Genomic DNA, 27,369 nt, shown 5'->3' on the forward strand with positions numbered 1-27,369 from the left:
TATTTATTTATTTCCTAGAAGTCGGTACCTCGAAAGCTTGATATGATGTACATATGGAGGGGGACTGGTACTTCTTATAGTGTCTGTAGCATGAGGACCAGGGTAAAATTATGTCCTATATCCGGGAACTTACCCTACTGGCTGCTGGATGGTAAACTGGGAAGAGCATTGTTGGAAGATAATACTTGATGGGGTTCATCCCTTTGTTGGAAGATAATATCCTGAAGGGATGCTAATTCACCAGTGGAAAAATAGTAGCTCATCTGAATTTGCGGAGCTTCTGTCTTTGAGAGGAAAGCAGAATGTTTTGCATCAGCTAGTAGAAAAAAGAAGGGAAAACAAGAACAATGATTTTTTGGGTGGCTTTCTTTTCTTTTCTTTTTTCTCAATGGATGGAAAAGACCTATAGAAAATTGGGGGATGACATTCAGAGACCCCGTCGGCCCTTTGAGAAAAAGATAATGTATTATAGAGATTCTAAGGAGCCAAGCCATGTTGAGCAGCAGGCTGCCCGGACCTACCCCTACTGTAATCACAACATATTTTGACCTAAACAAGTTGCTACAATGTAATCACAACAAATGAGCATTAAAACCTAATTAGTGGCATCTTGCCACAGGCCATTTTCATGGTACCCACCAGTCAATTTTATTCAGAATACTAAGAAACATGCAAGTTCTTGCCTCATAACATCTGCTCCATCACCGATTAATGGTTCTACCATTAACATTCACGTACAGAGATAATTATGAGATATACCAAACTGAGGTATAGGGTCATTTACAAAACATGTGGAGACCAGTCAATCCAACAACCGACTAGTTACCTATAACAGATGAAAATTAGAATATTTACATTATCCTATAAAATAAAGGCGAATGTGGAGATGACTATTATATCTCAGCACTCTTGCCTGTTTTCACATTCCTCGAAACATTTTATCCATTCTTTTGGGGCTTTATGTTCTTTTCAGCAACCATCATGGCAGCGTTAGGCCGAGGTAATACGCCTCATCAAGGGCCACGGTACCTGCGGAAGCACCCCAGACATCCTTGAGGCTCATCAAGAGGAATCATACCTCCACCCTTTGATGTGTCAATTGCCTCCAACATTGCCACCACCTCATCCATCTCGGGTCTCTTGTCAGGGTTTGCATCCCAGCATCTCCTCATCACATTAGCGAGAGAGCTCGGACAGCACCGTGGTATCTCGGGCCTCAAGTTCTGCAATTTCAGAGAAAAAAGTTCAATTTTCCTCTTGTAATGCTCCTATCCTACATGCAGTAGAAAGAATTGTATACCTGCCGCACAACTGCTGATGTAATCTCTGAGAAGCTGAGATCAGGATAGGGCATATCACAACAGTATATTTCCCATAAGCAGATACCAAAACTATATACATCACATTTCCTGTTGTAGGGACTGCCATTGAGCACCTGCAGTCAGTTTGGATAGACACAGTCACTGCTGATCGTAGTAGAAATTTATTTTCTAGGATCTAGCCAGATGACAATTTATGGGACCAATTGCGGCCAGTGTTTTGGGTCACTTTATGCCGAGATCACGAGAACCTCAAGTTGGTAACTGTGACAAAGATTATGCACCTTCCATGCTCCACTCTGCCACTCATATTAACCATATGTTCTACAAGCTTACAAAAGACATGGTAGAAGATCTTTTTCTTTTTCGTTTAATTTTGTTCTTTTAAAAGTTAACACAGCTGCAGTAGAATTCAAGCCACCACTCCCCAACAGGAGAGTCGGCTCTAGCAATCAGTATATAAAAACTATCTCTGCCTATTTTCACCATTTACATTGAAAACCCAACTTCTTGGACTCATCTGGCAGTCATCTGCCATCTGCTAAGCCATACTAACAACAGAAGTCCTTTATAAGCATGTGTGTTATGCCACATATCTAGCTATTCTATTCTTGTTACAGAGAAAGTGCCTTATTAATTTTCGACTCCCAAAGCATGCATCTTATCGAAATGGTCTGTTGTAAACTGAAGTAAAAAGACCGTTTATGTGGCATCAAGGCAGGAAAATATTATTCCGCTGTATACTTAAAAAGAGCTGAAAATTGTTCTAACTAATGTTAGCCCAAGCCAATGAGATTAGCAAGTAAAGATTTATAAGTCATGAAGAATAAACAATTTAAGCAGCTGAAAAATGTGTGAAAGATAAAATGGCAGGGGAAGAGAAAAAAATAATATTTGCACAAATATATCCACTTTAAAAGAGGATGGTTACCTCTGGTGCCATGTAACCAAGGGTTCCTGTCTCACCCGTCATGTCATTGGGGTTTTGAGCTTCGACACGAGCAACACCAAAATCAGCAATTTTTACGGTTCTTGTCCTATCAAGAAGCATATTCTCTGTCTTCACATCTCTGTGAACAATCTTCTTTGAATGAAGATAACTCAACCTACAGAAATGAAAGCACATTGCTTAAAAGTGGTTAGCCAGCAAGCAGCCTCTAAAAGGCTGAAAACACTGAACAAGGTAATTAGGAACCAATAAGCTTTGAATTCGGAACTGCAAATGAAATTCAAATAAAGATATACTTCAAGAAACAGCACTTATCAAAGAAAATAAGCTAATGCTTACCCTCGTGCAAGATCAAGAGCCAGTTGGATAACAACTTTAAAGGCTAGCTTTTTTCTCCGATTTTTTATCAGATATGACTTCAATGCACCACCAGGAAGATATTCAACAATGACACAGCATACGTTACTTGGCATACCAAGTTGACCATTTTCTGTTTGTATACTCAGATCTCTTGCACCCATTTTAGCCCCTATAAACTGTAAAAGAAGTTTGAAAGGAATGCCAATAATGTTGTTGAAGAAAATTTAGTGAAAAATATTACCAAACAAGTAGAAGCATGGTCAACAAATCAAGCAAAAAAAGATACTGGCATTTTGTATTCAAATTTGGGGAAAAAAAATTAATGCAGGTATTGGATGCCTTTTTGATCAAGGTCATATTCTATGATATCAAAAGATAAACTTTTGAATTTGCAAAATTAAACAATAGCTGTAAAATCCTTAAGGACAATTCCACATATGTGTTATGCAAACAGAGAACACGACAAACTCTTGGACACAATGGTGATGCACATATTATGCCCTTCTCAAGTTTCTTAGATATGCAGATCCATAACTAGTTCAAATAAGCTTGTCAAGATGTTGTCTCTAAATCTGTGGCTATACGCTAGATCTGACATCTTGAAGAAGAGATGGGCAATGACTCAGATATCAAAGTTAAATATAACAACATACCACAAACTTGTGTGGTGAAGATCTGAAAATAGGTTGGAGCAATGGAGTTAATGAATATTGAGCATAGCGTATGCCAAAAAAGTTACTACCAGACCAGTTACATTGAGACGTATCAATTAGCAAGGTAAATTTGGAACATGATTGAGCCAATAATTAGAAACTAAGCTAACCTCCACAAATGATACCAAGGAAAAGCGTTTAATACATGGAATGCCATACGGGCCGGTACGTACCGGTCCGGTCCTAGACCGGTACCGGAACCACAAAAAAATCGGAATTTTCCGGTTTTTTAGCCGAACCGGCCGGTTCAGAGCCTGTACCGACTGGTGCCGGCCTCGTACCGATGCGAACCGGCCGGTTCGCACCGGTATGATTTTTTTTTTTTTAGAGGCGCTGTGGTTTTTGAAACCACCGCGTACCGGCCGGTACGTACCGGACCGGACCAGTACCGTACCGGTCCGGCCGGCCACCGGTACGCCGACCGGTACCGGTACGGCGGACCTTGGTTTAATATACTACACAAATTACTTTATGATTTGGAAACTAAACAACCTTTCCAGATTGAAAAAATTAAAGAGTAAAGAGAATAAAAAAAAATTTAATTCTTTCTCCTCGAACACAGAATATATTGCAAATCTTTATTCAATATGCATCATGCATGTAACTTATCCTCATCTCAAAGAAGGTGAGACCGCACCCTAATAATGAACATATAAAATGGTGCAGGCAGAACTGTCTTAAGATTGGTTCATGACAAGGACAACACCAATTATCACTCATAGAATTGCAATCAACAGCAATGGGGATTAGCCCCTCCTATGTTCATGTTCAATGGTATTTTCAACCAGAGCAACACATATGTCAATTGTAATAGCAAGGGAAACATATCCCACATGCATACAATGTGCATGAAAAAGCATGCTCCCTCTTCACAATAGTACTCATACTTCCAGAATTAAGATAAGTTTGTTGAATAAAAGACCATTGGATCCAATAAAGATTCCACATGATACTGCAGCAAGAGAGAGAGAGAGACCAAAAAGAAAAGTGGAGATAGATCGGCAAAAGAAAGGATGATAAAAGGATACAGTGTTTGAGAGAATCGGGGATAAACTACTTGGACCCATTATAAACTTGATGTGGGTTCCCTTGATATTTATCAGAGGAAACAGAGAAAATACACCTGTTAGGGGTCAACCAAAGGTTTGCTTATTATTTTAAGTATAGTCTTTAAATATGGGTCCAAATTTGTAATGGATATTTGCAAAGTACGCCCAGTGGCTTGCTAGTATGCGGTGAAAAGAAACTAACACAAATTAAAACCAAAACTTGTTACAACTTTCTAGTGAATCAGCATTTTGATTCCTATTATAGGTGTCAGGCATTTAGATTTCAGCTTTCCTCCAACAGATCCAGAAGTTATGCAACAATTTACAGAGTAACAAGTATCTTTTTACCTATGAGATTCCTAGTCAGTTTCATGTATAGCATAAGATAAAAAGCTGAAGCTGTCAATTGTAACTCTCATTACTTCAGAAACGTGCTCCACTAAACTGACAGAACCAAGATTTGAATAGACTAAGGATCAAGGAGAAAGGCCAGTCAATACTCGAAAACTTATTGACTTTCAATTTTTTTATATTACCCAACTGATTTTTTTTATTTAATTTCGAATTGCATCTATCATCAGTAAACTATTTCCCAAGATAAACATGATACTTGCCATGACAACCAACGAAATTACAATATATAGCGAAAAGAAAACAATTGTGTGATAGAACTATGTGATGTTGACTGAAGTCTAGTTACAACATGGTAACACTAATATGTGATAAGAAATGTACCTTAGTTACATTGGGATGATCAAGCTTATGCCAAACAGAAACTTCCTGAGTAAAGGCTGTCCTAAGCGCAGCAATTTCAGCTTCTGTCCTGTGCCCCTCCTCACCCCAGTCAAGCAACTTCACTGCAATACAAGGAAACTATGAGGCTAACAATACCTAAAAGAACAACACCACTTTCAATATAAAAAGTTCTTCTAATAGCTCAATGTCAAAAAAAGAAGAAATCCAGGTGCAATTTTTGCACATAGTTAGACTTCTATTCGGACAAATTAAACTGTGGTAAAGGGGGAAAAAAGAAGCAAGAGGATGTAAGTTCTGTAAGTTGCCTTTGGCAAAAAGGTTCAGCCAGATGGTGCATGTGTCAATATTTGCCTCTAGTTATATTCATGTGCATAAATGAAGGTGAAAACCTACTCGATATTTTAAACCAGGTAAACAGGTAATGGAGCATGCCAGTGAAGTGGCAAAAAATGCAGATTAAAGTACATTAATCTGAAAAGCATGTGAATATGGATAAAAAAGCTAAAACTACGCATCATGTAGAAGCTTTCTATTAAAACAAACGGCAGAAAGAGGAACTACAGCTAGTTACTTAGTCTAAACTAACATAAGTCCAGTTTGAGTGGTAAAGGAGAATGATGCAGGTATTGAAATTCCACAGAAGCCCAATAATAATTCAGAGGGAAAAATGTTGAACTTAGGTTTGAATTAGATGCTCATTTATCATTATTTGTTTAACAAGAGAAAAACGGTACAGGCAATGAATGATACGTAAAAAAATGTTCAAGTCGGCATAAGGCACTACAAAACTCAAATATTTGCCTTACTGGGAATATATTTAAGAAAAATGAAGCAATTTCTATTTTATGTGGAGCTTAGTTGCACGGTAAACATGAGATGCTTCAATGGAAATAAAACTACATATCACGAAACAGAAGACATCGGTCGATTGAATTTTAATTCCAAATCTGATTAGTAAACAAGTTCCAGACTTAGCTCGAATGTCTTTAGGGTAGAAGTAAGCTACCCGTGAAGTTTGTTCCATAGTCACAATTTCATAACAATAGGATGACTGGAAGAGTTACAGAGAAACAGTGATTGTCACAGCTGTGTCAAGGAATTGTACTTATTTCGCAAATGGATATTAAGAGCAAGTTAACAAGTGACTACTGCAATTCCTGAATCATGTTCAAGAAGAATGTATAATTAACTACAACTTTATACTGTTTGGACCCTGGCTTGCTTGCTTCTTAAGGGAAAAAAGACACTTCAAAGGTGATGGATTCAGCAAGTAATTTTGACTTTTGAAACACAACTTTCAAAATCAGGTTGTGAAAGTGATGGCTTCAACATCAGGAGTAGATACAAAGATATTATGTACAAAGATAATTGTATTCTAATGGGTATGTTTAGAAATTTGAAAAAAAAAATATAGAATAAATAATAATATCAGGTTACTGCATGTTGTCGACCATAGCATCATCATGGTTATTTTTTCCTTCAACCCCTTCCCCTGAAATGTGGCTTTTTGCAGCTAGTTGGTGCTTTTTCAGTAACATTCTGGCTTTCCACCCTTCAACTTTAGGTATCACAAGACAAATAATGGCAGCACACCAGGATTTAATAAGTCGTCAGTTGGGATCACATGAAAGTTCAAGAGAAAGAAGCCTACTCCAACAAATATCATGGAAAGGACCTAACCAAACCCGTGAAACTCACGGGCCTCCATCAGGACAATAACTATGAGTTGGGACCAGTAACAACTGCAACTGGAATGTACACAAATCTAAATGAGGTGTCCTACAGACACAAATCAGAAGTAATAATGGATAGACCAATAGCCCGTTTAGCAGGGAAATGCACCTTCCTTCCGTTTTAAACTTGTCACTAGATTCAGCTGACAGATAGTATACAGGACATCAAATAGAAGGAATGCAGTGTTAGATGACTTGGAAGAACAACAGTTGGCAGCATTCCCTTCAGGGATTTTTTTTTTTTCCAGAACAAAAAGACCAAATTAATCGGAGGAAACTAAAATATAGAGTCTCTGAAGTGATCGCCTGAAACAAGATTACCAAAAAAAGGACCAAATGCTCATTGATAACAGGTGAAAAAAAAAACTAAACTAAAACTATCCCTCCCCCAACTCCTCCTGGTACAATCATATTGGTGATTAAGAGAAATCCCATCGAAAAACAAGATATAACAAGCTACCCTCTCAATGAGAGAAGAACGCAAATGTGTATCTTAAAATAGAAGAAAGGAGAGATTTTTCAGCATTCAAACCAAATCACAGGCATAATAATTCCAGAAGAGAACAAAAATGGGCATCCAAAATCCCCTTCTTCTCGTCGTCTCGGGCTCACCTGCGACGTCCTGGCCGTCATAGACCCCACGGTGGACGGTGCCGAAGGTTCCCCGGGCGATAGCCCCCTTTATAACTAGCTTCGAGGTGTCGATCTCCCATTCCTCCCTCTCCCTCTCCCTCTCCTCCTTCTTCTCTATCGTCCGTGCCCGGCTTAGATGCCTCTCGAGATGCTCGTCCAGGCTCTTCAGATCGATCTGGTCCGCCCGAACGAACCCATCTCCCCCTCCTCCCTTCATCTCTCTCTCTCTCTCTCTCTCTCTCGCTCTCGCTCTCTCTGTCACTCGGCTCAAGAGGACAAGAAGAAGAAGGGGGAAAAGGTGGAGTCTTTGGTCTCTCTCTGGCTTCAAAAGAGCAAGAGAAGGAAGCCAAAAAGGTGGAGTCTTTGGTGGCTTTCTGCTCTTCTTGTCTCCTCACTTCTTCGCCTATTTATACCTTCTACAGTGAATGCTACTAATACTCCTCTTCCCTTCTCGCTTCTTTTTTCCTTTCCCTTCTTCCCTCTCTCATCCCTTCCCCCGTTCCTCTCCCTTCTATGATCCATGTGAGCACATGGATCTTTCTCTCTCTCTACAGTCACTCCTTTTATGTATGTATTCTCTCTCTAGAATCTATCTATTTATGGAGCACTTTCTGAATGCATGGTCACGAGACTCAAGCAAGCTCCCATCTTTTTGATTTTTTTTGGGGGGAAGATTCTCACCTTATTTTCCTTTCATATTTCCTTGTTCCTTTGATTTGAGGAGGTGATTTTTGTTTTTTTTTGGGTGATAGATTTGGGAAGGTGATTGTTTATCTTGGAATGCAAAGATTGTCGAGGAGAGCATGTACAAGCTAATGAATTAATGGGTCTTCCGATCCCCTGTAATACCAAAAATAAGGGGGAAAAAAAGCTGATTAATTAATGAAGCTCCTGTTGCCTTTGTGAGGCTGACTAATTCTATAGCAGTGTTATTAATGATCATGCACAATGTTCCCCAAAAATATCATGGACGGTAAAAAGGAAATAAATTAACTCTACAGTATCTAATAACAATTCTATGATTTGGCCAGGATGTTATTAGAGAAATAGTGATTTTTCTTTGGTTGGTTCATGGTTCTTTATAATGGTAGAATAAAATACAATTAGCTGAAGTCTCCTACGCTCTCGAAACTAAAGTTTTTGGATAGGTTGTATGTATAGGTGGAGAAGCTAAAGAAAAGAGTCCATATTTATAAGGAAAGTATTTAGAATTGGGAGGTATTATAGCTTTATTTTGAAAGAACTCATTATTAATCATTAAAAAGAAAAGATAGGTTTTTTTTTATTTTGGTGAATAGATAGACTTTTATTTCATTTTCACAGTTGAGAACAGTTGAAGAGAATATCCACAAGGATAATCAACCCTATCTTTGAACATGATCGCAATGGTCCCTTGCATATCTACATAAAGAAAAGGCAAGATTTTCTCCCTTATAGTAAACCCTAGTCTTATTCATAACGAATGGAGCCAGTAAATATCAATTTTTTATTTAAAAAACATATTTTGGTTATGTTTGCTTGGAATAGCACGCTACTGTTTTCTTGAGCAAGCGGGATCTGCAAGTTAGAGAAATAAAATGCCCATGTCCTCACAAGAAAAATTAAAAAAAAAAAAGGCCTTTTCCTCTCGCTTTCTCTCTCTCTCTCTCTAAAAATAAATTAGAGGAATAAAAGATCACATGACATAGACCTTGGATTTGATGGACCCGTAGCCATTCCCTTGGAGCCGTGCGAGGGTGATGATTCGCCACTTTTCAGAAGACCTTGCCCGGAAGGGCTTGATGATTCGCCACAACAATAACAACTAACTGAGAGGCTATGTTCTGTCGAGAAGCCCGCACAAATAGGAATTTTAGATGTGCAAATCAAGTTGAGTGTCAAAAATTTATCAATTCAAACCTGACATATTTATTAAATAAATTAAAAATTTAGGTATAAAATAGATAATCCGATCTTCCTTATATAACCTGTTTACTAAATAGGTCGAGTCAGATTAAACAAATTAAGTAGGTTTTTAGCATAATAAGTGAATTTAGACGAGTTAAATAGGTTAATTAGCACATAAATGAGTTAAACATGTTAAATAGGTATTATATAGGTTAAATGGATTAGGCCATAATCCAGCCCGATTATTAAATAAGTCAAAATGAATTAAAAGGTCTGAACATGAATTCAACCTATTTAATAAACAAGTCAATATAGATTGATTTATTTATAATCCAAACCTATTTATGTTAAATCTGAACCTACTGAAACCATGTAAATTGTCACTCCTAAATGGAAGTCCGATTGACTTTCGAAACAATAGTCATGCACACATGAAACTGTTTCATGCTATATATCTTGTTGGTGCTTAAATAGAAGCATGAAAAGTGTAGCTGAGTTAATTATGCTTGAAATTAAACTGTAAATTTATTCTTCTTTTGGATGGTTGTTATATGGCAAGAGATTTTTTTTTTTTTTCACAACTGAAATCACTGTCACGTTACTTCCAAGGAATCTTCAGGGACTTTTATTTGTTGCCGCTTCGGTCGTGTTTTAGGGTATTGGAGGAGTTTCACGCTTCTGACTCAAAAAGATCATAGCTTCAAAGGGCGGCCATTCAGCTTTTTTAATGTCACTAGATGGTTATAATTTTTGCCTCATTCTTTTGCTAAGAACGCTGTCAGATTGGATACAGGTAGGTAAATAAGTTTTGCCACGTTCTTTTGCCTAAGAATGCTGTCGGATTGGATTCAGGTAGGACACCAGCAGGCAACACAATAGAATTGTGTACATGCTTGCAGCCCTTTCCATTTTTTCCCTTGCATCTCTGTTTGGCTAAAATGCTTGTGTAAGTTGTTCAGGTGACGATTGGGAATTACCAGGATGAATGCTTGTTCTTATGTTGCCATGTAACATTATACAATTCGAAATCCATAAACTGCAAATGAGTTGCATTCCCAAAATGCATCAACGTTACCAAATATATTATTTCTAAAGCAGCTGGAGCTTCACGGTTGTCGTGTGAATGGATGGGACTGCATCAGTAACTTGGGTAAACAAGAGGGAATAAAGAATAGGAGGCCATAATCTAGCAATTCCAGAATTTTAAGGATACTGAAAAATAACCGTTTAAAAAGGAGTCAGATTCATAGTGAGAAAGATGGTTTCCTCAGACCTCATCAACTACTAAAGATGCGAGATTGTCATGCTGATAAGATGGTCGACCATACAAACAGGCCTGAAATTTTAAGGTGTCCAAATTACTTGGTTATCTTACTGCCATAATTCATCTTATAGGAAACATTAAGAATCCATGAAAAACATAAGTCACATTTTACTAGCTTTTCCAACCATTAACCCCTCATCCACCGATCACTATGTTAGAAAGCCAAATCATTGTTAATCACCAGCCAAGTGCTGTTTGTGGAGTGATGGATACAATACTCATAACTTAGTTCACCTTAACTCAATCAAGTTTTTGATCCAAAACTGATTGAGATTGGCAACATGAATCTTTTTTTTTCCATTCCACTTGGTTTAGGGTTAGTTCACCTTAAGATCATTTATTATTTGCAGTTCACATAATATAGGGCTTTTGAATCCACCTTCATCACATCAAGACTTAGATCTCCCAATGATGATGCTCAACTGCACATCTCAGTTTACCATCATCATTTTTTCGTTGAGACTTATGGCTTGAGATTTCACCCTTATATGTCCAAACAAGTTGCACTTGTTGAGACACAAAAACTACAGGCAGTGCTACAAATATACTTGTTTTATTGCTATATGAAAAAAAATGCATTTCCCCTATAAAGCTTACCAACCAATATGGAGATATAAATGTTGCACCTAAGAAGCCATTCCTTTCCATGTAAAATGAGAGGAGACCTGTGTAACAACGCGCAAGGACTGAAGAAAAGCAAAACATAACAAGGGAACCATTACTTGCGATGTCTCTTCTTCTCTGGTGTCTCATGTACTTGTGTTTTGACCCCATATATTTTCAATTGGAAGTTTTCAAAGGCCTCCGAAATTGCTTCTACCTATAATAATATTGTATAGCTGTAAATTAATGTTTCAAAAAGTGCAAAGATTACAAAGATTTCAAAATAAGTAAACCATATATTTCACTAACCAATTCAGGTTTCTTGGCATACACCCTCACTATCTTGTCTTGACAAGATGCAGGCAACAAGTGGCTGATGCGATCATCTGAGATTGTAAATTTCTTCTCACTGTCATAATCCTGGTAAAATAATTTTAGTGAGATGGATTAATGATGCTTCCATATGGCATAAGAACCGGTAGCCGGTAGGGTTTCTCAAGATCACATGAAATCACTATTGTCCTCCAAAAGTAATGCACTTAACCAAAAATACTTACTGACAAAGGAAAGACATACGGTAATTACATTAATCAGTCACAAGGCAAAAATGTTGGCTTGGACTTAAATAATGCAAGTAAAATTAGCATATTTACATTTTTTCTGAATTATTTGTATTTCCATCTGATCCTATCGATTATTATGTGTGCCTCAATGGCGAAAGCAGTCGGTAATCAAACCTTAACACCATCTTTGTCTAGATTTTTCCCAAGTCCAGGAAAATTTTGTAGAGCTGTTCTCTACTTGCATGAGATTAGAATGTCACAAATGGGGTAGAGTTTGAATATGATTGTGAGGACGACATTTCTCTAAGATGGTCATTCCGTGGTACTTGAAAAAGCCAGGATGTGTAATATCAAAAACATTAAACTGCTGCATCAATGAAATTCGCACAGTTTACGACTGCAGAGATTGTTTACTATGTTATTTTCTTAATGACATGGTAATAGTGTTATACAACTTACAGAAACAACAGGAGAGAATTTGAGGAATGCAGTTTCTCACTTGCAAACAAAATATTCAAGAAACACCAAACATTCTTTATAGTACTTTTGTCAATACAACTTTTTTTCCCATATCATACTGAAGTTTCAGCTTACATACATTTCCAAAAAAAATTCGACAATGATTAGGTGGCCCTCTTATGTGAAAATCTCTATGAAAGATAATGATAACATCAAACATACAAAAAGAAAAATTGTATTGACCCTAATTAAGGTTCAGATAAAAAGAAGATGGAAAACAAAATTTAGTTTGATACTATTTTATTATCTAATACAAAATATGCTTAGATGAAAATGATTAGATCATCAAGCAATTTCAATTTTAAAAGATTATCAAATAGGAATTCATGTAATTGTACAAAAGCATGTGTCAAGGAAAATGCTTTTTTCAGTTATGTATAATTTGATGAATAAATCAGCACGTTTCCTATGTATTATTCTTGGTAAAGCCCACAGAAATAGTACTTCCTGCAAATAGATATAATGAGATACGTTTCCTCTGTAAATATAAGTTTAAGCTGGTCTTCAGATGAGAAAATTTATTACCTTGAAGAAATTAATGCTGCATAGAGTACATGTGCAACCCACAAAAGGAAGCCATTAGTATCTGAACAAGGGAGTGTGGAAATCATCAGCTATAAACAAGCATGTGCAGAGTACCTCTCAAGAGGGTTATCCTTTCCACGAGTCAAATCAATCCTGACATTGCTAACAACAATATCCTCTTCCTTTAGTTCTATTCCATTAGCTTTCTGCAAAGATAATGCAAACTCTAGTTAACCAAGAAAATGATATTAAACTAGCAAATCAGTTTCATAAGAACTTGGACCACCTGTGAGCAAACAATATCCTGTGAAGTGACGTCTTTGAAATACTCTAGTTTATCCTTCGGAACAGCATACTCGTTGCAGAACTACAGGAACATAAAAATATGAATTGCTAAAAGTCATTCAACAAGAACCAAACGTACAGTAAATGAAAACATCTTAATAAATTGCAGTACAAATGTGATTTACTGATGACAAAATATTTCAAATTTTATACAGCATAAAGGAAAAAATGACATGATCACTAGAGTGGTGAAGCATATGATTATGCCATGAAAGGAATAGAATGTACAACACAGAAGACAGTCAAAATGTTTTATCATTTGACAATACATATATGGGCCACAGCCCAGCATGATGCATCTTATCATATTGTACTTTGCAGTTGCAGCGATCAGCGGAAAGAGAGACACAACTTTGTCCTCAAGTCCATGAAATCACAAAGATGTAGGAAATCCTAGCTGTTGGCCTAACAGGAATAGAGCACACATTTTATGCTTGCCTTCTACAAGTTCTCTCTTCAAGTTTCATTAGCTAGAATTCAACATATAAAGCAAATCCCTTTTCCATACAAACACATTGTTATACCCAGAGGTATGCCCTAATAGAAACTACACGTAGTATGGTACTTGGGCTGTTTCAAATCTTTAAAACCGTAGGCATATCACAGAAGTGAACAAATGATGTTGAAACTGAAGCTGGCTGGAGGGAAGGTGTAGAAAAACTTTGAGCATACAGGTTGCTACCTGATACAAATCCCTCCGACGAATCCTTCGGATTATATCCCTAGATTCCTTCAGCTGTTTCTTGTCAGCTGTTTCAATGGTTTTCAGTATTGTATCATCTAACTGCAAGTCAAAAAGATGGATAATCTTAAAATATTGTAAAATATGAATAGATGGTTCCAAATATAAGGATAAAATATAACATAAAAGTAAAAGGAACCTTCCAAAATTGAGCTGGGTCAAGAGTAAAAGAAGATATTTTTAAGTAGCCATCTGCTGCTAGAAGTGCATCTACAAGCATGAGCTCTATAGCCTGGAGATGAAGAGTTGTTAGAAGGCAAAAATTGTAAAATAACATTTATTTACATACAAGAGGATTGCTACCTTATGAACAAGACTATGAAAGATCCAATGGTACATGTGACCGAGTATGGGGGAAAATATCCCATGTAAAACAACACATTATCATAGCTATCCCTCAAATACTTGGCAAATAACTCTAAAAAAGTTTGCCATGAATGAAGAAACACTGAAAGTGCGGGATCACATAAAGAGGCATGCAAACTGTAATGTAAATTTTAGGCAAAGCAAACATCAATGCAGGATAATTATGAAGAACATGCCAAAGTAGCAAAGTTCATTGGTTTTTAGCAAAAACATTTTGGTTGCATATGGAAATATAAACCTCCCACTTGGCAGGTAGATGCCTAAGGCTATAGTGTCCACTGTGTACACTTGTACACTTGGCCCTGGCAATCAAATGCAAAATCATGTCATGCTTCTTAAATCTTAATTTTTTCAAGCTATAAGAGAATCGATTAGACAGGCGTGATCAAGGTCAGCAGAGCTGTCCCGAATCGGATGGTTCCGGCCGATCCAAGCTGTACAGGTGGCTCACCGGTACGGTTCTGGTAACGAAAATGAGATCCGTTGCCGGACCCGGAGAAGGAGAAGAAAAGAGAGAGTAAGTGAGCAAGGGAGAGGTTGGGACACTGGCAGAGGCCACAGGGGGCCGGCAAAGGCTGCGGCAGGCGAGGCCGTGGCCGGTTCTCCTGTTTCAAATGAAACAGGGGTCCGGCCGCGACTTCAAAAAAATTCGCGATTTTTAAGTAAAGTCACTTCACTTAAAAATCCCAAATTTTTTAACGTCGCGGCCACTTCTCCTATTTCAAACGAAACAGGAAAAGCAGTCACGACCTAACTTCCTGCGGACTCGGCCGGCCTTCGGCACCCTCCTCCGGCCACCATCCTTCTCTCCCCCTTCTCTCTCTCTCTCTCTCTCTCTCTTTTTCTCCTACAGTACTGTCCCTCTCTCGGTACAGGCCCGGCACGGTCCGTACCGAGTCGTGCCATCGGAGAACCAGTACGGTGCTCAGTACCGGTTCCTCTGACTTGGGCGTGATGGTGGTAGAATGTAATTGTCAATATAGCCATCTCGGTAGGCATTAGAGAAAACTGAAATGGAGAAAGTGGAAAGGAAAAGGGTGATGTAATTGCTTTGCAACAAAGGATGATGCTGCCTAGACAATAAGATCATGGATCGAGTTACAGATTGTGAGATTCCTTTGGATTTATTTTAAAAAAATAAAAAGAGAAATATGGAAAATCATCAAATATGGTCAACAAAAGAGATAGTAATGCATGTAGTCTGTCATAAAAAGCAATAACCTAATATACACGAAAACAATAAATTGATATATGTGAACCATTATGGTAAACATGAAACAATATGGCAGTTAGTTGTCGTGAAAAAAAAAAGAGGTGTATGCATGTGCAAGCATGCTGCTCACTCTCGCACACAAAGAAAGGCTGTTTTATGTATGTACTAGACTAAATAATTATAAAGATGTAATTGTTAAAAACATGTATATATTCCACACACCTTTACTTTTGCATGGGTATAGACAGTTCTGTGAAGGTCAGCACGCGTTGCAAATAACTTGTGGATGGTAAGATCTGTGCCAGAAATAAGTAGAAGCATAATCCCAAGTGAAAATGCAACAGATCCATACATACATGCATACAAATATAAAATAGACATTTGCATGCATAACATATACTCAATAAGATACTAACATTCTTTAGCTGGATAGCATATTTCATTATCTATAACACGCATGGCTTCCAACAATCTGCAGGACACAAAAAAGTTAAAAAGAAGGGTAGCAGAATCCTCTAACTAAATTCTTAAAAGCAATAAATTCCAAATTTGGGAGTATATCCTTTTCCAACATGAATAAAAGAGGAAGAAACAACAGTGCTTCAAATTCCGATGGGTGTGCTTGGTTCATTTCCATAAACTCAAAGTTGCATTGCCAACCAGCGACACATGCATCTGAACACTACATAATTCTTCTTAATTAAAATATTTCACTTGACGTTGCCCAACACTTCTACATATGCATGCAAAGTCACATAATTCTATCATGTTCTTCTGAGCATAGTCACAAGTTCGGTGTTTGGCAATAATTTGGCAAAATTGAAACTCTCAGAATACCCTAAAAAGGGCAGATTTGGCAAAAAGTTCTACAAGGGCGGCCTAGGGCCCGAAGCTGTTTCCGTGTTTCAAACCTGTGGCCTCTAAGTCACAATGGAATAATCTTACCATTGCACCAAAGCTCGCCCTCTAGGTTGGCAGAAGTTCTAGAGTTCAGAAAATAAAAATGATGATAAATAAATAACAATCCAAGAATAATTATTTAGATGCAAAAATGACAAACACATAAATTCATGTCAATTTATATGCTTGCATGTTACATCTCTAGGTGCCAAAGAAATCTAACTTATATTATTCCAAACCAGAAAGCAAGAATTTAGGATTTCTAAATATAAGAAAGTAAAGAGAGTACAAAATCACTTCTGATTTGACTGTGCTGAGAAATATTTGACGGTATAAAATAGCAAAGTCTAGCATTTGAGGAAAAAGAAAAAAAAGAAAAAAGAAGGATGGTGAGAACTCCCTTCACAGAAGGAGATGCCTAAAGGAACAAATCATTGGCTGCGACACCGAGAAGAGGCATTTACATATGTATTCCTTTAAAATATTCATAGATTTTACTGGACATACATCTCATCCACTTATTAACCCACCTCATCAATTCATTTGCAAGACCTAATTATTTTAACTTATTACACTTCCCTAGGCCCCAAGATGTCTGTAATTTATTTTCATTTCCTGCGGGCCAGCCACATGAGCTGCAACTCTATATTGTGCAACAGCTGAGTGCCCTCACAATTCAAATTTTTGCAATTTATTCACAAAATTCATAGTTTTCATGAATTTTTTGCAGCCCTTCCCCTAACAATTGAATAATACCAAGAACAATTTGTCCAGATCTCAAGTTATGAATAATTCTCGACTGTGTGCAATAAAGTCTGCTAATATTGCAACTGTGCTTCTGAGACCAGTGCCAGCAAAAGAGATTCACCTTAATCGTTAAACAAGCCTTAAGCATTTAAAAAAGATATACATATTTTCCTTAAAAATCCTGCTTCATCCATTAATAGAATGACATCTGCTTCATGAAAATGGTGTGCATGGGTTACTCTACTACCAAATTATCACAGGAACATGGAATGGTTCAAGACATACCTCTGGAACTGGAAATTGCAGCCAAGACCACAAGCCCGGCAATCACGGATAATATAATCAAACCTGCTTTAAAATGCTTTTAGCACAATTAGTACCTTGAAGGATAAGAGTGACATGATTACAGGATACGGACAAACTGAATATTGTCCATACACTCCCTTACTTGTCAACATCTATCCCATTGCGACCATTAGCCACGATATCATACAGAAATTGTTTCTCTTTTGAACTCTGTGTAGTAAAAATTTTTGAATCATAACAGAAAAGGAAAAAATTGTTACAGTACATGTAATCTTTTTAGTGAACAAAGTGGGCCAGCAAAAGGACAAAGAACTTACTCTTGCCAGGGCAGTCTTAGAGCTGGCAGTTATCATTTCCTGGAAAAATTTTCCAGATGATGTTTATAAGTACGATTATGCATCCCCAAAGTATTTCACGGCAAATTATCACATAAACTCTTATGAACAAACATGGATCACAATAGTCAAGCAAAAGAGATATGCATGCAAGAAGTGCATAACACCTTAGATAAAGCCCCTTTGCATGAATATAATTTCTGAAAGACAGAAAGAAGCCTAATTGCCCAAAGAATTGAAGAAGCAAATAAGCATACATGTGCATTTAAATAAAAAGAATTTATCATGGTTTACGTAAGGTGTGAAAGAGTAGTGGCTACTTCTTCCATAGTTAAAGCAAAAAGGAAATAGGTGGACCGTGACAAATCATAAATAAATATCAAAGCGAGGTTTTTGAAGCAGATATATAGAAATGACAAGAATAACACTGGATATATAGAAAGGCATATATTTTAAATCTAATGTGAATATGCTCAAAAAGAAAGTGCACTAACTATAACCTTATGAATCCAATAGAATGCTTTCTGCTCAATTGATAAGATAATTCATTATTCCTACTTGTCGACAAATACACTATCATATTAACAAGGCCATCCCTGCAAGCTGTCTGCAGTCAAATGAATCTGCCCGTGACCAAAAAAAGCCTGGTAAGAATTAGTTGGTCCCCATATAGTCGAACCAGTGAGAGTTGCTTTTTTTACTTACATATGCATGAAATTTAAGATTAAAAATCAACAAAGAAAAGTTGGCAAAACTACATAGTTTGGCCAACTTTGGTGCATTTTGACTATAAGTGCTTTAAACTTGTTTGAAACTATGCATTCTAATACCTTTAAAGCAGTTAATAAAGACAGAATTAGATCTTGAGGATTGTATATTAATAATCAACGAGAATCATGTTTGCTGACCATAAATTAATCGATAGATATTATTTTTCCCAACTTCATGTTCTCAAAAACAGAAGAATGTTGAGTGAAAAAAATCATCTTACTTTCACTTTTCTAAGGCTGTTAGGGTCAATTTCAATGTGGTGTTCATCAACAATATAGTCCACCAACTGCGCCGACATTTGCTCATGAGACCTAAAAAATGACAACCATGAGTTTAAAACCAAATAAAGAAAATGAAACAATACATTGTATATTCAGATATTTAATTGGTGCCAGTCATACACAAAGTTATCATGGTGAGCATCTTAATGATAATAGACCAAACACTGGTTCCTTCATTGTGAACAGAACCAAGCCACAAACAGAAGCTAGTAAGAAAAAACAATTTCATCTTGTTTTATTTAATGGCCAAAAGTCAATCAGAAGCTCTCTCCTCTGGCATGATAATAAAATGCATGTCAATGAAAGTTTGGTGATACTTTCAAGGACTTAATAAGCTTTAAATTTGGAGAATTGGAATTTACATAAAGAAATGGAATTGAAAACAAGATAGTATAAATGCAATATTAAAATTAACTGTAAATGAATTGCTCCCTGAAGGTGCAAGGTCAAGCATTTTTTTCTCTCATTATTAAGAATATATTGCCACAATAAAAGGTGATAGAGTCAAGTGCAGCTGAATGAATAAGTGATAGAAATTAGAAAATAGGACAATGGAAACTTGGAATATCTTTACTCATGGATAACATGGCATGTTTCATGCAAACTGATTACAACTGTCTCCAAATGAAGACAAGAATATAAGGTATACAAATTTGAATAAACCCTACCATAGAATTTCTGTTATATTAATTCTCTGACCTTCAACTCTTAAATCAAATTCTATGAAATAAGACTATGAGAGTATGAGAACATCTTGTATAGTCAGTTCAAGGTATCTGCTGGACTGCAAAGCTTAGAAAGACATTGAGTAGAACTTACGGCTTTTAAAATAAAGACTGGTAGAAATAAAAATTACCATTCTGATCCTGGAAGGACCCGAGGAAGAAATTCACGCTCAAACAGGTGACTGAAAGGTCCATGGCCTATGTCATGCAAAAGGCCTAGAAGACACATCAACCACAGCAGAAATTATTTGACTGATCAAAACAAATTGATCCAAAGAAAATCAGTTACCTGCAAGTTTCACCGTTTGCATATCAAAATGATCTATATCAAGCTCCAAACCCTGTATACATGACAAATGTCTCAGTGGAGTTCCAGAAATGTTGATATTCTGCTATAAGGAAACCAACTAATTTTTTTTTAAAAAAAAAAAACTCAGACTTGGTAGGTTTGAAGACAACGAACAGCCTCCCCAGCAAGCCAGTAAACCCCTAATGAATGCTCAAATCGAGTGTGCACTGCGCCTGGATAGACCATGGATGTAAGACCTGAGATGCATAGAATCTTTATGCTTGGCACATGTCTTGTCAAAATAATAAGAACTTTCTGACTACTGAATCATTCTATGATAGGATATAGTGACCAAATGAGTAATCCACATTAAAAAAAAACATTAGAACTGGTAACAAATTTATATGGAGCCATTTCTTTTTTGTCATTATGTGATATCATATATGATGCAAATATCAACGTACATATATAAGACCTACCAAAATAAGTTCCATGCAACTATTGCTAATATTAATTATTTATATGGATGATACAAAAGAATGAAGCCCTACTTACAGAATAACTTATTGCCTCTGTAACTATACATTTACTATATTAGATAATTTTAAAATATTGTTTCCTTATAATATATATGTTATTATTTTTTAAAAGACATCTAATATACTATTGTTAGTTTATACATATCACTTAATCTGTTCCTGACATGCATTACAACTATATTATTTGACAAATATGTATCTATAACAACCATGTTCTTATTTTTGTACTCTTAACTATAATAAAAAGCCGCTATTGAGTCTTTGGGTCTATCAAAATTAAGGCTGTATATTTTGCATTATTTATTGCAATCTGAAAAAATTATATTATGGCATATCAAAAGTTACTATGCTATAAGCAAATTGTAGCAATCTAACTAGCATTTTTGTCATCTTGAGAAGTGCAAAATCCAAATTAATTACAATAAACCAGGTGAACTTGGTTTCATCTATGTTGTTGCAAGATAATGGGCTCACTGCTAATAGGATGAAGAAATGACTTGCTGCCAGAAGACCTTAAATGCATATCAGCTTTTTTGGATAATTTTTTTATTTTTTTAATTTTTATAATTGATATTTTTATTTATATAATCGATTAATATGCTGCTTCCTTTCCTGGATCAGAATATGTATTATTTCAGCTACAACATGCACTTATTAGATGATGCTTATATCATAGATTAGCAATTGTGAGTAAATTGTATTTTAACTCATTTCAACCAGACCTTTCGCAACTGAAATAGCCTTTTCATTGTATATTTCTTCTAGTACCGATACAAAAGCAGAAATTTTTCTAATCATCATTATACATTTAATCAATGACTGAAACAACTAATAAAACCTTTTGGTCATACATAAATTTTGAACCTAAGAAATTATAACAACTTACAACAGATCATGTCCCTACGATGAAAGACCACACAAACAAGCAAGGAAACTTACCAAGTTGTTTTAGATCCCGTAGCCTGCATAATGTTATAAATACAAAATCAGCATTAACCTATTGAATTCAGTTAAAGAATCAAGTATCATGCATATTGACAAGTCAAGCTAACCTCTGAAACTGTTCAGTGTCTATGAACTTCAAGCTCAGCTGCAATTATCCAACAGAAAATTAAACATCTAGTTGCTGCAAAGTCAACAATCTATGAAACAAAAGAAGCTTTACCTTAACAAAAAATAAGTATCCGTAATTCATAAGATGAGAAAAAAGACAAGATAATTACCACTCTAATGGAATTCTGCTCATAACTTCAGAAAGTATTGTTAACGCACATATGAGCATATAAATTTCTTGCCAGAAGTACTGAAATCTCCACATGCTGAATAAATTAACTAAACTTACTAGCCAAAACTAAGATGAAATGTATGACCAAAAAAATAAATTTGAGTAAGCATATGATCTCTTTCAAAAACCATCAAACTACAAATTCTTTGCACTGCAAAGGGAAAAAAGAAAAAGAATAAAAATTAAAGGTAGATTCTTCACATGAAGCATTTAAATTATGAGCCAAATTTTTCAAAATTTACCATCAGAAACTAAATGCACTAAACTGCAGAAGATTAGCTCGAGTCTCCCCCTATAGCTAAAAATTTCGAATATTCATACTCCATGCATATTCTAAAGACGCAAATTTGAAAACACCTGGAGTAGATAGCTCATACTTCATATCGCAGAGAGCAGGAAGAAAAACAAAGGCGGCAAGAACAGAGTTGAAGAATGAGTTTTCCATGAAGATCGAGAAGGACAGAGGGTTGGGTTATGAGAAGAAACGATGGTAAAGGACATTCTCTTCAGACATGAAAGACCTCCAGCAGAGCAAGAAAACGCCAAAAGAAGTCTAGAGCGCCATCAGAAAAGCAATCTTGAGAGACAAGTACCAAACTGCAAGACAAAAAACCTATTTATCCAGCCAACTTGGATGTCAACGTTGATGAATTTTCCACTAACTCCACAAGTGTCCAAACCCAGGAAAGTATCGCAAGACAAGGCATCAGAACCAGAATAGAAGAAAACACAACTTAAGAACAGCAATAATAACAGTTCAGAAGAACAGGTAAAAAGATGCAGAAAAAAGTAAAGATCGTGCATCATAATAGAAAATTTCAGAAAAGTCAAAAAAAAAAAAAACAGAACATGGAAAAATCAGCATCCAGTTCGAGTTCTTGCAAATAGAGCACCAACCAAATCAAACTACTCTGACATCACAAACCCCAGACGTCCAATCCGCGAAAACTCCAGGAGACCCAAACGACAAGAAACCACCAAAGAAGGCATCAAAATCGAGCAAGAACCAATTTCATGGCGACGTAACGAGCAAGAATCCAATACAAACGGATCGGAGCTAGGTTAGAGCCTGTACCGGATCAAGCGAGATGTTCCCATGGACGTTATCGAAGACGTGCTTCAAGAACCGGCGGTCCACCATCGCCCCCGGGCTGAACAGCGCCGGCGGCCGCACCGACATCGACACCCCTCCTCCTCCTCCTCCTCCTCCTCCTCCGTTGCAGCACTCCCCCATCCCTCTCCCCGACTTCCGATCGGCGGAGAAGAAAGAGATAATACTAAGACGTTAGGGTTCTCGGTGTATTTAGGGAGTCGCGCGAGGGGATAGGAATGGGAGCGATCTTTCCCTCTTCCCTCCCTTCTTGACGGTTAAAAAAGAGAGAATGATTTCTTTTAAAGAGGCGAAGGTGGACGTGGGAGGGGGATGTATTACTGGAGAGAGAGAGAGAGAGTGCGGGATTTATTATGAAGTAAAGAGAGCACTAAATTGAGAGATTGAATGGAGGGAACGAAAGGATGAGGTTAGAATAGAGGCAAGAAAGGGCATCTTTACTCTTTAGATGGAGATTGAAGGATCAAACAAATGGAGACCACTTGTCACATTTTCCATGCTTTTTGAACCCCTTGGTGGGTTTCTTAAGTTCACGTAGTTCAAAAAATAAAATAAAAAAAATAGGGGCAGGGCATGTGGGGGGAGAGAGAGAGAGAAAGAGATTTTATCAGGATTATCTAAGTACAATTAAGTAATGACTTAGGTCTTATTTGGAGGAGTTTTTAAAAAGCCAAAAATAACTTTTAGATAAATTAGTAATATTTGATAAAATTTTCAAAAAGATGTTTTGAATTATAATATATATTTTTAAAATAAAATATTCATAATAAAATAGAATAATTATATAAGTCTGAAAAATTAATTTGCATTAATAACCATAATATTTTATATCTTTATTATTATGTTATACAATAAATATAATATAATATAATATTATATGATAATATATTAATATGTTATGTTAAATAATTAAATATTATTGTGATAAGGAAAGAATTACTATAGTAATATAATATTATAAGACCGGGAGACTCGAGAGTCTTTTGAAACTTAAATAACTTCTGCACATCCATGCATTGCGGAAGACGTTAAACCGAGGTGTTAGACTTACTTTAGCATCAAAGTAGTGCACTTTGCCAAAATATATAGTGCACCAAATTGGATTGCTTTATTCCCGCATTAACCTAACCACTTGCTGTTCCTCTTTCTCTTCATTTATCTCCATTGGTCAATTCTAGTACTATATGATCACTTGTCTGACTCCTAAGTCGTGGGTGTTATCCAAGCGTCAACAGTGGAGAGGATTGGCCATGGGACATGGGAAGATTCTAAAGATCGCTTCTTATCCTACGCTAAGGTCATTTCCCACTTGACGTGTGGACAAGCAATTAAAGGGCTCGACAGCATCATTAGATTCCGCTCTCTTAGAGCAAGGTTTGCTCCCACTTGCTTGCATTTCTCTCTTGTCTCCTATGCAGCACAGTACTTCGGAGAGATTCTCTGGACACACCAAAGGAGTTCCTTCTTCATAGTTATGCCAGATTGTCGCTCTTGATTTTACTGGCTGCACCTATATCAGAGTAGGATGAGCAGCCGTTGTACCAAAAAAAAAAAAAAAACCACCTATCTTTATCCTTTCTAATGAACTTCCTGCTGTTCCTTTCTAATGTACTGAAATCATAGGTGCTTGCAGGCTAGAAGGAGAAAGTTATGTACCAAAGAAAAAACAAACAGAGAGAGAGAGTTGGCCAGATTCATGCAGCATGAAAAGAATAACAAAGGAAGTAATCGGTCAGATGAGATATCTCCTTAAGGATACATGTTGACCATCCATTAACCTTTAGGCATCCAACTCAGTAAAGAATCAAATCTTGATATGAATCTTTGAGTCTCATGATTTTTTTTATATTTATTTAGGTATATCCAATAAATCCTTATATTTCAGCATAACATAAAAAAAGATTTGATATCAATCTTGATATCAAATCTTTTGTTAACTTTGAATTAGTAACAAGCGACATGAGAATGAGATGAGAATACTAGGAGTGCATGCATATGACGCACGAAAAACTACGTAAGAGAACAAGGTGTAAATCCAGTTCTAAATTACTGAGGATTGATGAGAGGCTTAGAGTGTTTATTATAGATAAAATATCAATTTATGCTTGATGATTGACAAGGAAACCATGCTTGCACCCATTTTGGGTGGCTTTGAAAGGTATGCCATTATCCTTTGGTTATCAACCGCGATCATCGTTTCATGTTAGATTAGGCATTCTTTCCAGTAAAATTTAAGCTAGTCAAGTAAATTCACAAGATAGTGTCTATGAAGTTGAGTCATGCGAGTTTGGTCACTTAAATAATTGGAATGCTACAATTGAGGTGATCCATACTTCATGTTTGGATTAGTGTCATGGCTTGAGTCATGCATGCTTTGTTGATTCTATATATATCTATTGGTATAAGTGGTATATCCACTTTGGCTAATACATGCATGTACAAGTAAAAATAAACTGCATTCCTAACAATATCAATGATTCTGGCATTCTCTTGTATATTTACTAGTGGTCTATAATCCTTGGTTAGAAGGAAAGATCTAATCATAATTATGGCAAAAGATTTTATGCTGTTCTGTACTCTTGAACCATACCTTCCTTTCATTGCGAGACAGTAAAATAGGATAATAGAGGCCCTCGAATGAATACATCCAATAGCATCAGAGTACAATAAGTTATACAATTGGAGGGGTACCACTCGAAGGGACTCCCAAATCACTGAACCGATGTGATTCGCCACATGAGAATCTATTTAATTCGCAGCACTATTTGCCTCCCTATAGATATGGATTGCCTTAAACTGTCTCATTGTGGAGACCAGGTTCTTCAAATCCTCCAAAAAAAAAGCCATTTTAACACTTTTGGAGGCCCCCCCATTAGGTTAGACAAATCAACACCGAGAAATTTAAATAATGCTCGTCATGTAGCTGTTATTCCATTATATTGGCTTATCCAACAAAAAAATAATTCCAATGTTGAAATATCTTTCCCAATAGGTAAAAAATTTTTTTTATTCATTAAATGGTGATTTAAGCAAATAACACTTATTTTTCTGCTGCAGTGTTACTGCCTCTTATTCTTAACTACAGCAACAGATAATAGCAGTTATAACAGTCATCTTTGACTCTCAGGTCTAGAAGATTTAGATGGATAACAGTAATCGTTTTCATTCTAACAGTAAAATTGTTAACTTCTTGTTAAAAGGAAAAAAAAAAAAAGTAAAATTGTTAATGGAAGAAGCATGTTATCTGGGAATACCAGCTTGCCCATCCCTATTGATGCAAAAAGATAGTTATCCTTGATTTATTAGCCTTTATCAGGTCTAAAAGCTAAACAAATTATTCACTTGCTTACTAATCTATATGTTTCTCTATATTCTCTGAGTTATTAACAAAAAAAAAAAACAATTTGATTATGCACAATTCATTAATTGCCGAATTATTTTTATTTTTCCTTAATAATCAATCATCTTACCAATTTTGTCTGAGTTATGAGCAAAACAAATTTCTGAATAACTCACAATTTCATCAATTTCTGAATTGTTTTTTGATTTTTTTCCAAAATAATCAAATCATTCATACAACATTGAATAAAAATTGACTTTATATCAAACCCTTAATGAGTTTAACTTTTTATTAAGTTTCTGACCTTCCAATATCTAATTTTGACCAACAATGTTTAATTGTAACTCACCATCTATGAATCAAAATTTCGATATTCTCTTACTCTTAATATAGAAGTCCAAATTCTAAGAAAATCCAATTATTGTAGATAACAATACCGACCAGTCACCCATAACCATTTCTAACTCTACTAAATTAACAGATTCATGTACTGGATGTATGCTGCTAGAACTTTTTTCTGTTTTTGAACCATTAGATGCATTAGACTAGCAAAATAAACTGCCAAGACAAATTTAGATGCCATCGTAAAGGCAGCATAAAAAAGAAAAAAAGGAAGCATGGATTCTTAACTACTTCTTTAACTATGGTCCACAATCCATCCTTAGCATCACGCAACTCCATGTCATTGTCAACTAAGACAAATCGTAAAGTTTCAATGATGTTTCCATGAATCTTGCACCATTTATTGCCTCGAATGGCCTTCTGTGTAAAATCTGTGCATGCAGCTAGGAATAGAAATACATCTCTGAGTTCTCCCTCTGGTTCGTTTTAATGCAGATTGCCAGACCTTCCAAATTGGAGAGATTCTCAATCAGAATCCAAAGAGAACATTTATGCCATGATAATTTGAAGAATCATTAAAACTCTGCTCTCAACCCTGTTGTGGTGGCCACTATTTTTTTTTTTTAAAGCATCATCTCTTAAGATCTGTTCAGATTGATGTCAAGTTTGCAGTTGAATCCTAAATTTTGCTTATTCCTTCTGATGTAGTATGACTGACTTGTGCTTGGAAAGGCATGGATGATGATAACAGTAACATAATATACTTAGGAGCATACCTACCATCCTCTTCATCTTCTTA

The 27,369-nt window shown here is 36.2% G+C and overlaps 2 protein-coding genes across 6 annotated transcripts; both read right to left on the reverse strand.

The window, feature by feature from the left end:
- Nucleotides 1-588: 588 nt before the first annotated feature.
- LOC103701974 (serine/threonine-protein kinase 54-like) lies at nucleotides 589-8,748 on the reverse strand. 2 transcript variants are annotated; one of them, XM_008784214.6, is made up of 6 exons: nucleotides 7,492-8,736; nucleotides 5,126-5,247; nucleotides 2,608-2,804; nucleotides 2,251-2,425; nucleotides 1,301-1,435; nucleotides 589-1,223 (listed from the first exon to the last, which is right to left on the reverse strand). In XM_008784214.6, exons 1-6 carry the CDS (start codon nucleotides 7,727-7,729, stop codon nucleotides 1,014-1,016), a joined length of 1,077 nt encoding a protein of 358 aa, XP_008782436.1. In that variant the 5' UTR covers nucleotides 7,730-8,736; the 3' UTR covers nucleotides 589-1,013. The 2 variants fall into 2 exon arrangements, with proteins under 2 accessions (XP_008782436.1, XP_088557979.1); XM_088701853.2 differs by lacking the exon at nucleotides 1,301-1,435 and having other exon boundaries at nucleotides 7,492-8,748.
- A 1,334-nt stretch (nucleotides 8,749-10,082) lies between these two features.
- LOC103702057 (uncharacterized) lies at nucleotides 10,083-23,381 on the reverse strand. Of its 4 annotated transcripts, none has more exons than XM_039127066.2 (19): nucleotides 22,853-23,381; nucleotides 21,545-21,582; nucleotides 21,432-21,454; nucleotides 20,104-20,186; nucleotides 19,954-20,005; nucleotides 19,796-19,880; nucleotides 18,879-18,969; nucleotides 17,870-17,908; nucleotides 17,695-17,762; nucleotides 17,532-17,594; nucleotides 16,016-16,071; nucleotides 15,822-15,895; nucleotides 14,160-14,252; nucleotides 13,961-14,062; nucleotides 13,220-13,300; nucleotides 13,048-13,139; nucleotides 12,934-12,949; nucleotides 11,636-11,746; nucleotides 11,258-11,543 (listed from the first exon to the last, which is right to left on the reverse strand). In XM_039127066.2, the coding sequence occupies exons 1-19, from the start codon at nucleotides 23,009-23,011 to the stop codon at nucleotides 11,442-11,444; spliced, it is 1,428 nt and encodes a 475-aa protein (XP_038982994.1). In that variant the 5' UTR covers nucleotides 23,012-23,381; the 3' UTR covers nucleotides 11,258-11,441. The 4 variants fall into 4 exon arrangements, with proteins under 4 accessions (XP_088557977.1, XP_038982994.1, XP_038982991.1 ...); XM_039127063.2 differs by having other exon boundaries at nucleotides 20,104-20,210; nucleotides 22,853-23,363; XM_088701852.2 differs by lacking the exon at nucleotides 22,853-23,381 and adding an exon at nucleotides 21,716-22,846 and having other exon boundaries at nucleotides 20,104-20,210.
- Between the last annotated feature and the right edge of the window lie 3,988 nt (nucleotides 23,382-27,369).

This window comes from Phoenix dactylifera, chromosome 7 (genome assembly GCF_051530095.1).
Source record: "Phoenix dactylifera cultivar Ajwa chromosome 7, Ajwa_hap1_PhDact_Kaust_v1.1, whole genome shotgun sequence".
Classification (NCBI taxonomy): Eukaryota; Viridiplantae; Streptophyta; class Magnoliopsida; order Arecales; family Arecaceae; genus Phoenix; species Phoenix dactylifera.

Bases quoted from the DNA above. Each gene is read 5' to 3' on its own strand.
- LOC103702057 (XM_039127063.2), bottom strand. From the start codon at position 23,011: ATGGGGGAGTGCTGCAACGGAGGAGGAGGAGGAGGAGGAGGAGGAGGG. The intron at 20,006-20,103 runs GTCTGAGTTTTT...TCATGTATACAG, and splicing joins GTTGTCTTCAAACCTACCAA to GGTTTGGAGCTTGATATAGA. The intron at 16,072-17,531 runs GTATGTCTTGAA...TGTGTCCTGCAG, and splicing joins TGCAATTTCCAGTTCCAGAG to ATTGTTGGAAGCCATGCGTG.
- LOC103701974 (XM_008784214.6), bottom strand. From the start codon at position 7,729: ATGAAGGGAGGAGGGGGAGATGGGTTCGTTCGGGCGGACCAGATCGAT. The intron at 2,805-5,125 runs GTACATTTCTTA...CTTCTTTTACAG, and splicing joins ATCATCCCAATGTAACTAAG to TTTATAGGGGCTAAAATGGG. The intron at 1,224-1,300 runs GTATACAATTCT...CTGAAATTGCAG, and splicing joins CATCAGCAGTTGTGCGGCAG to AACTTGAGGCCCGAGATACC.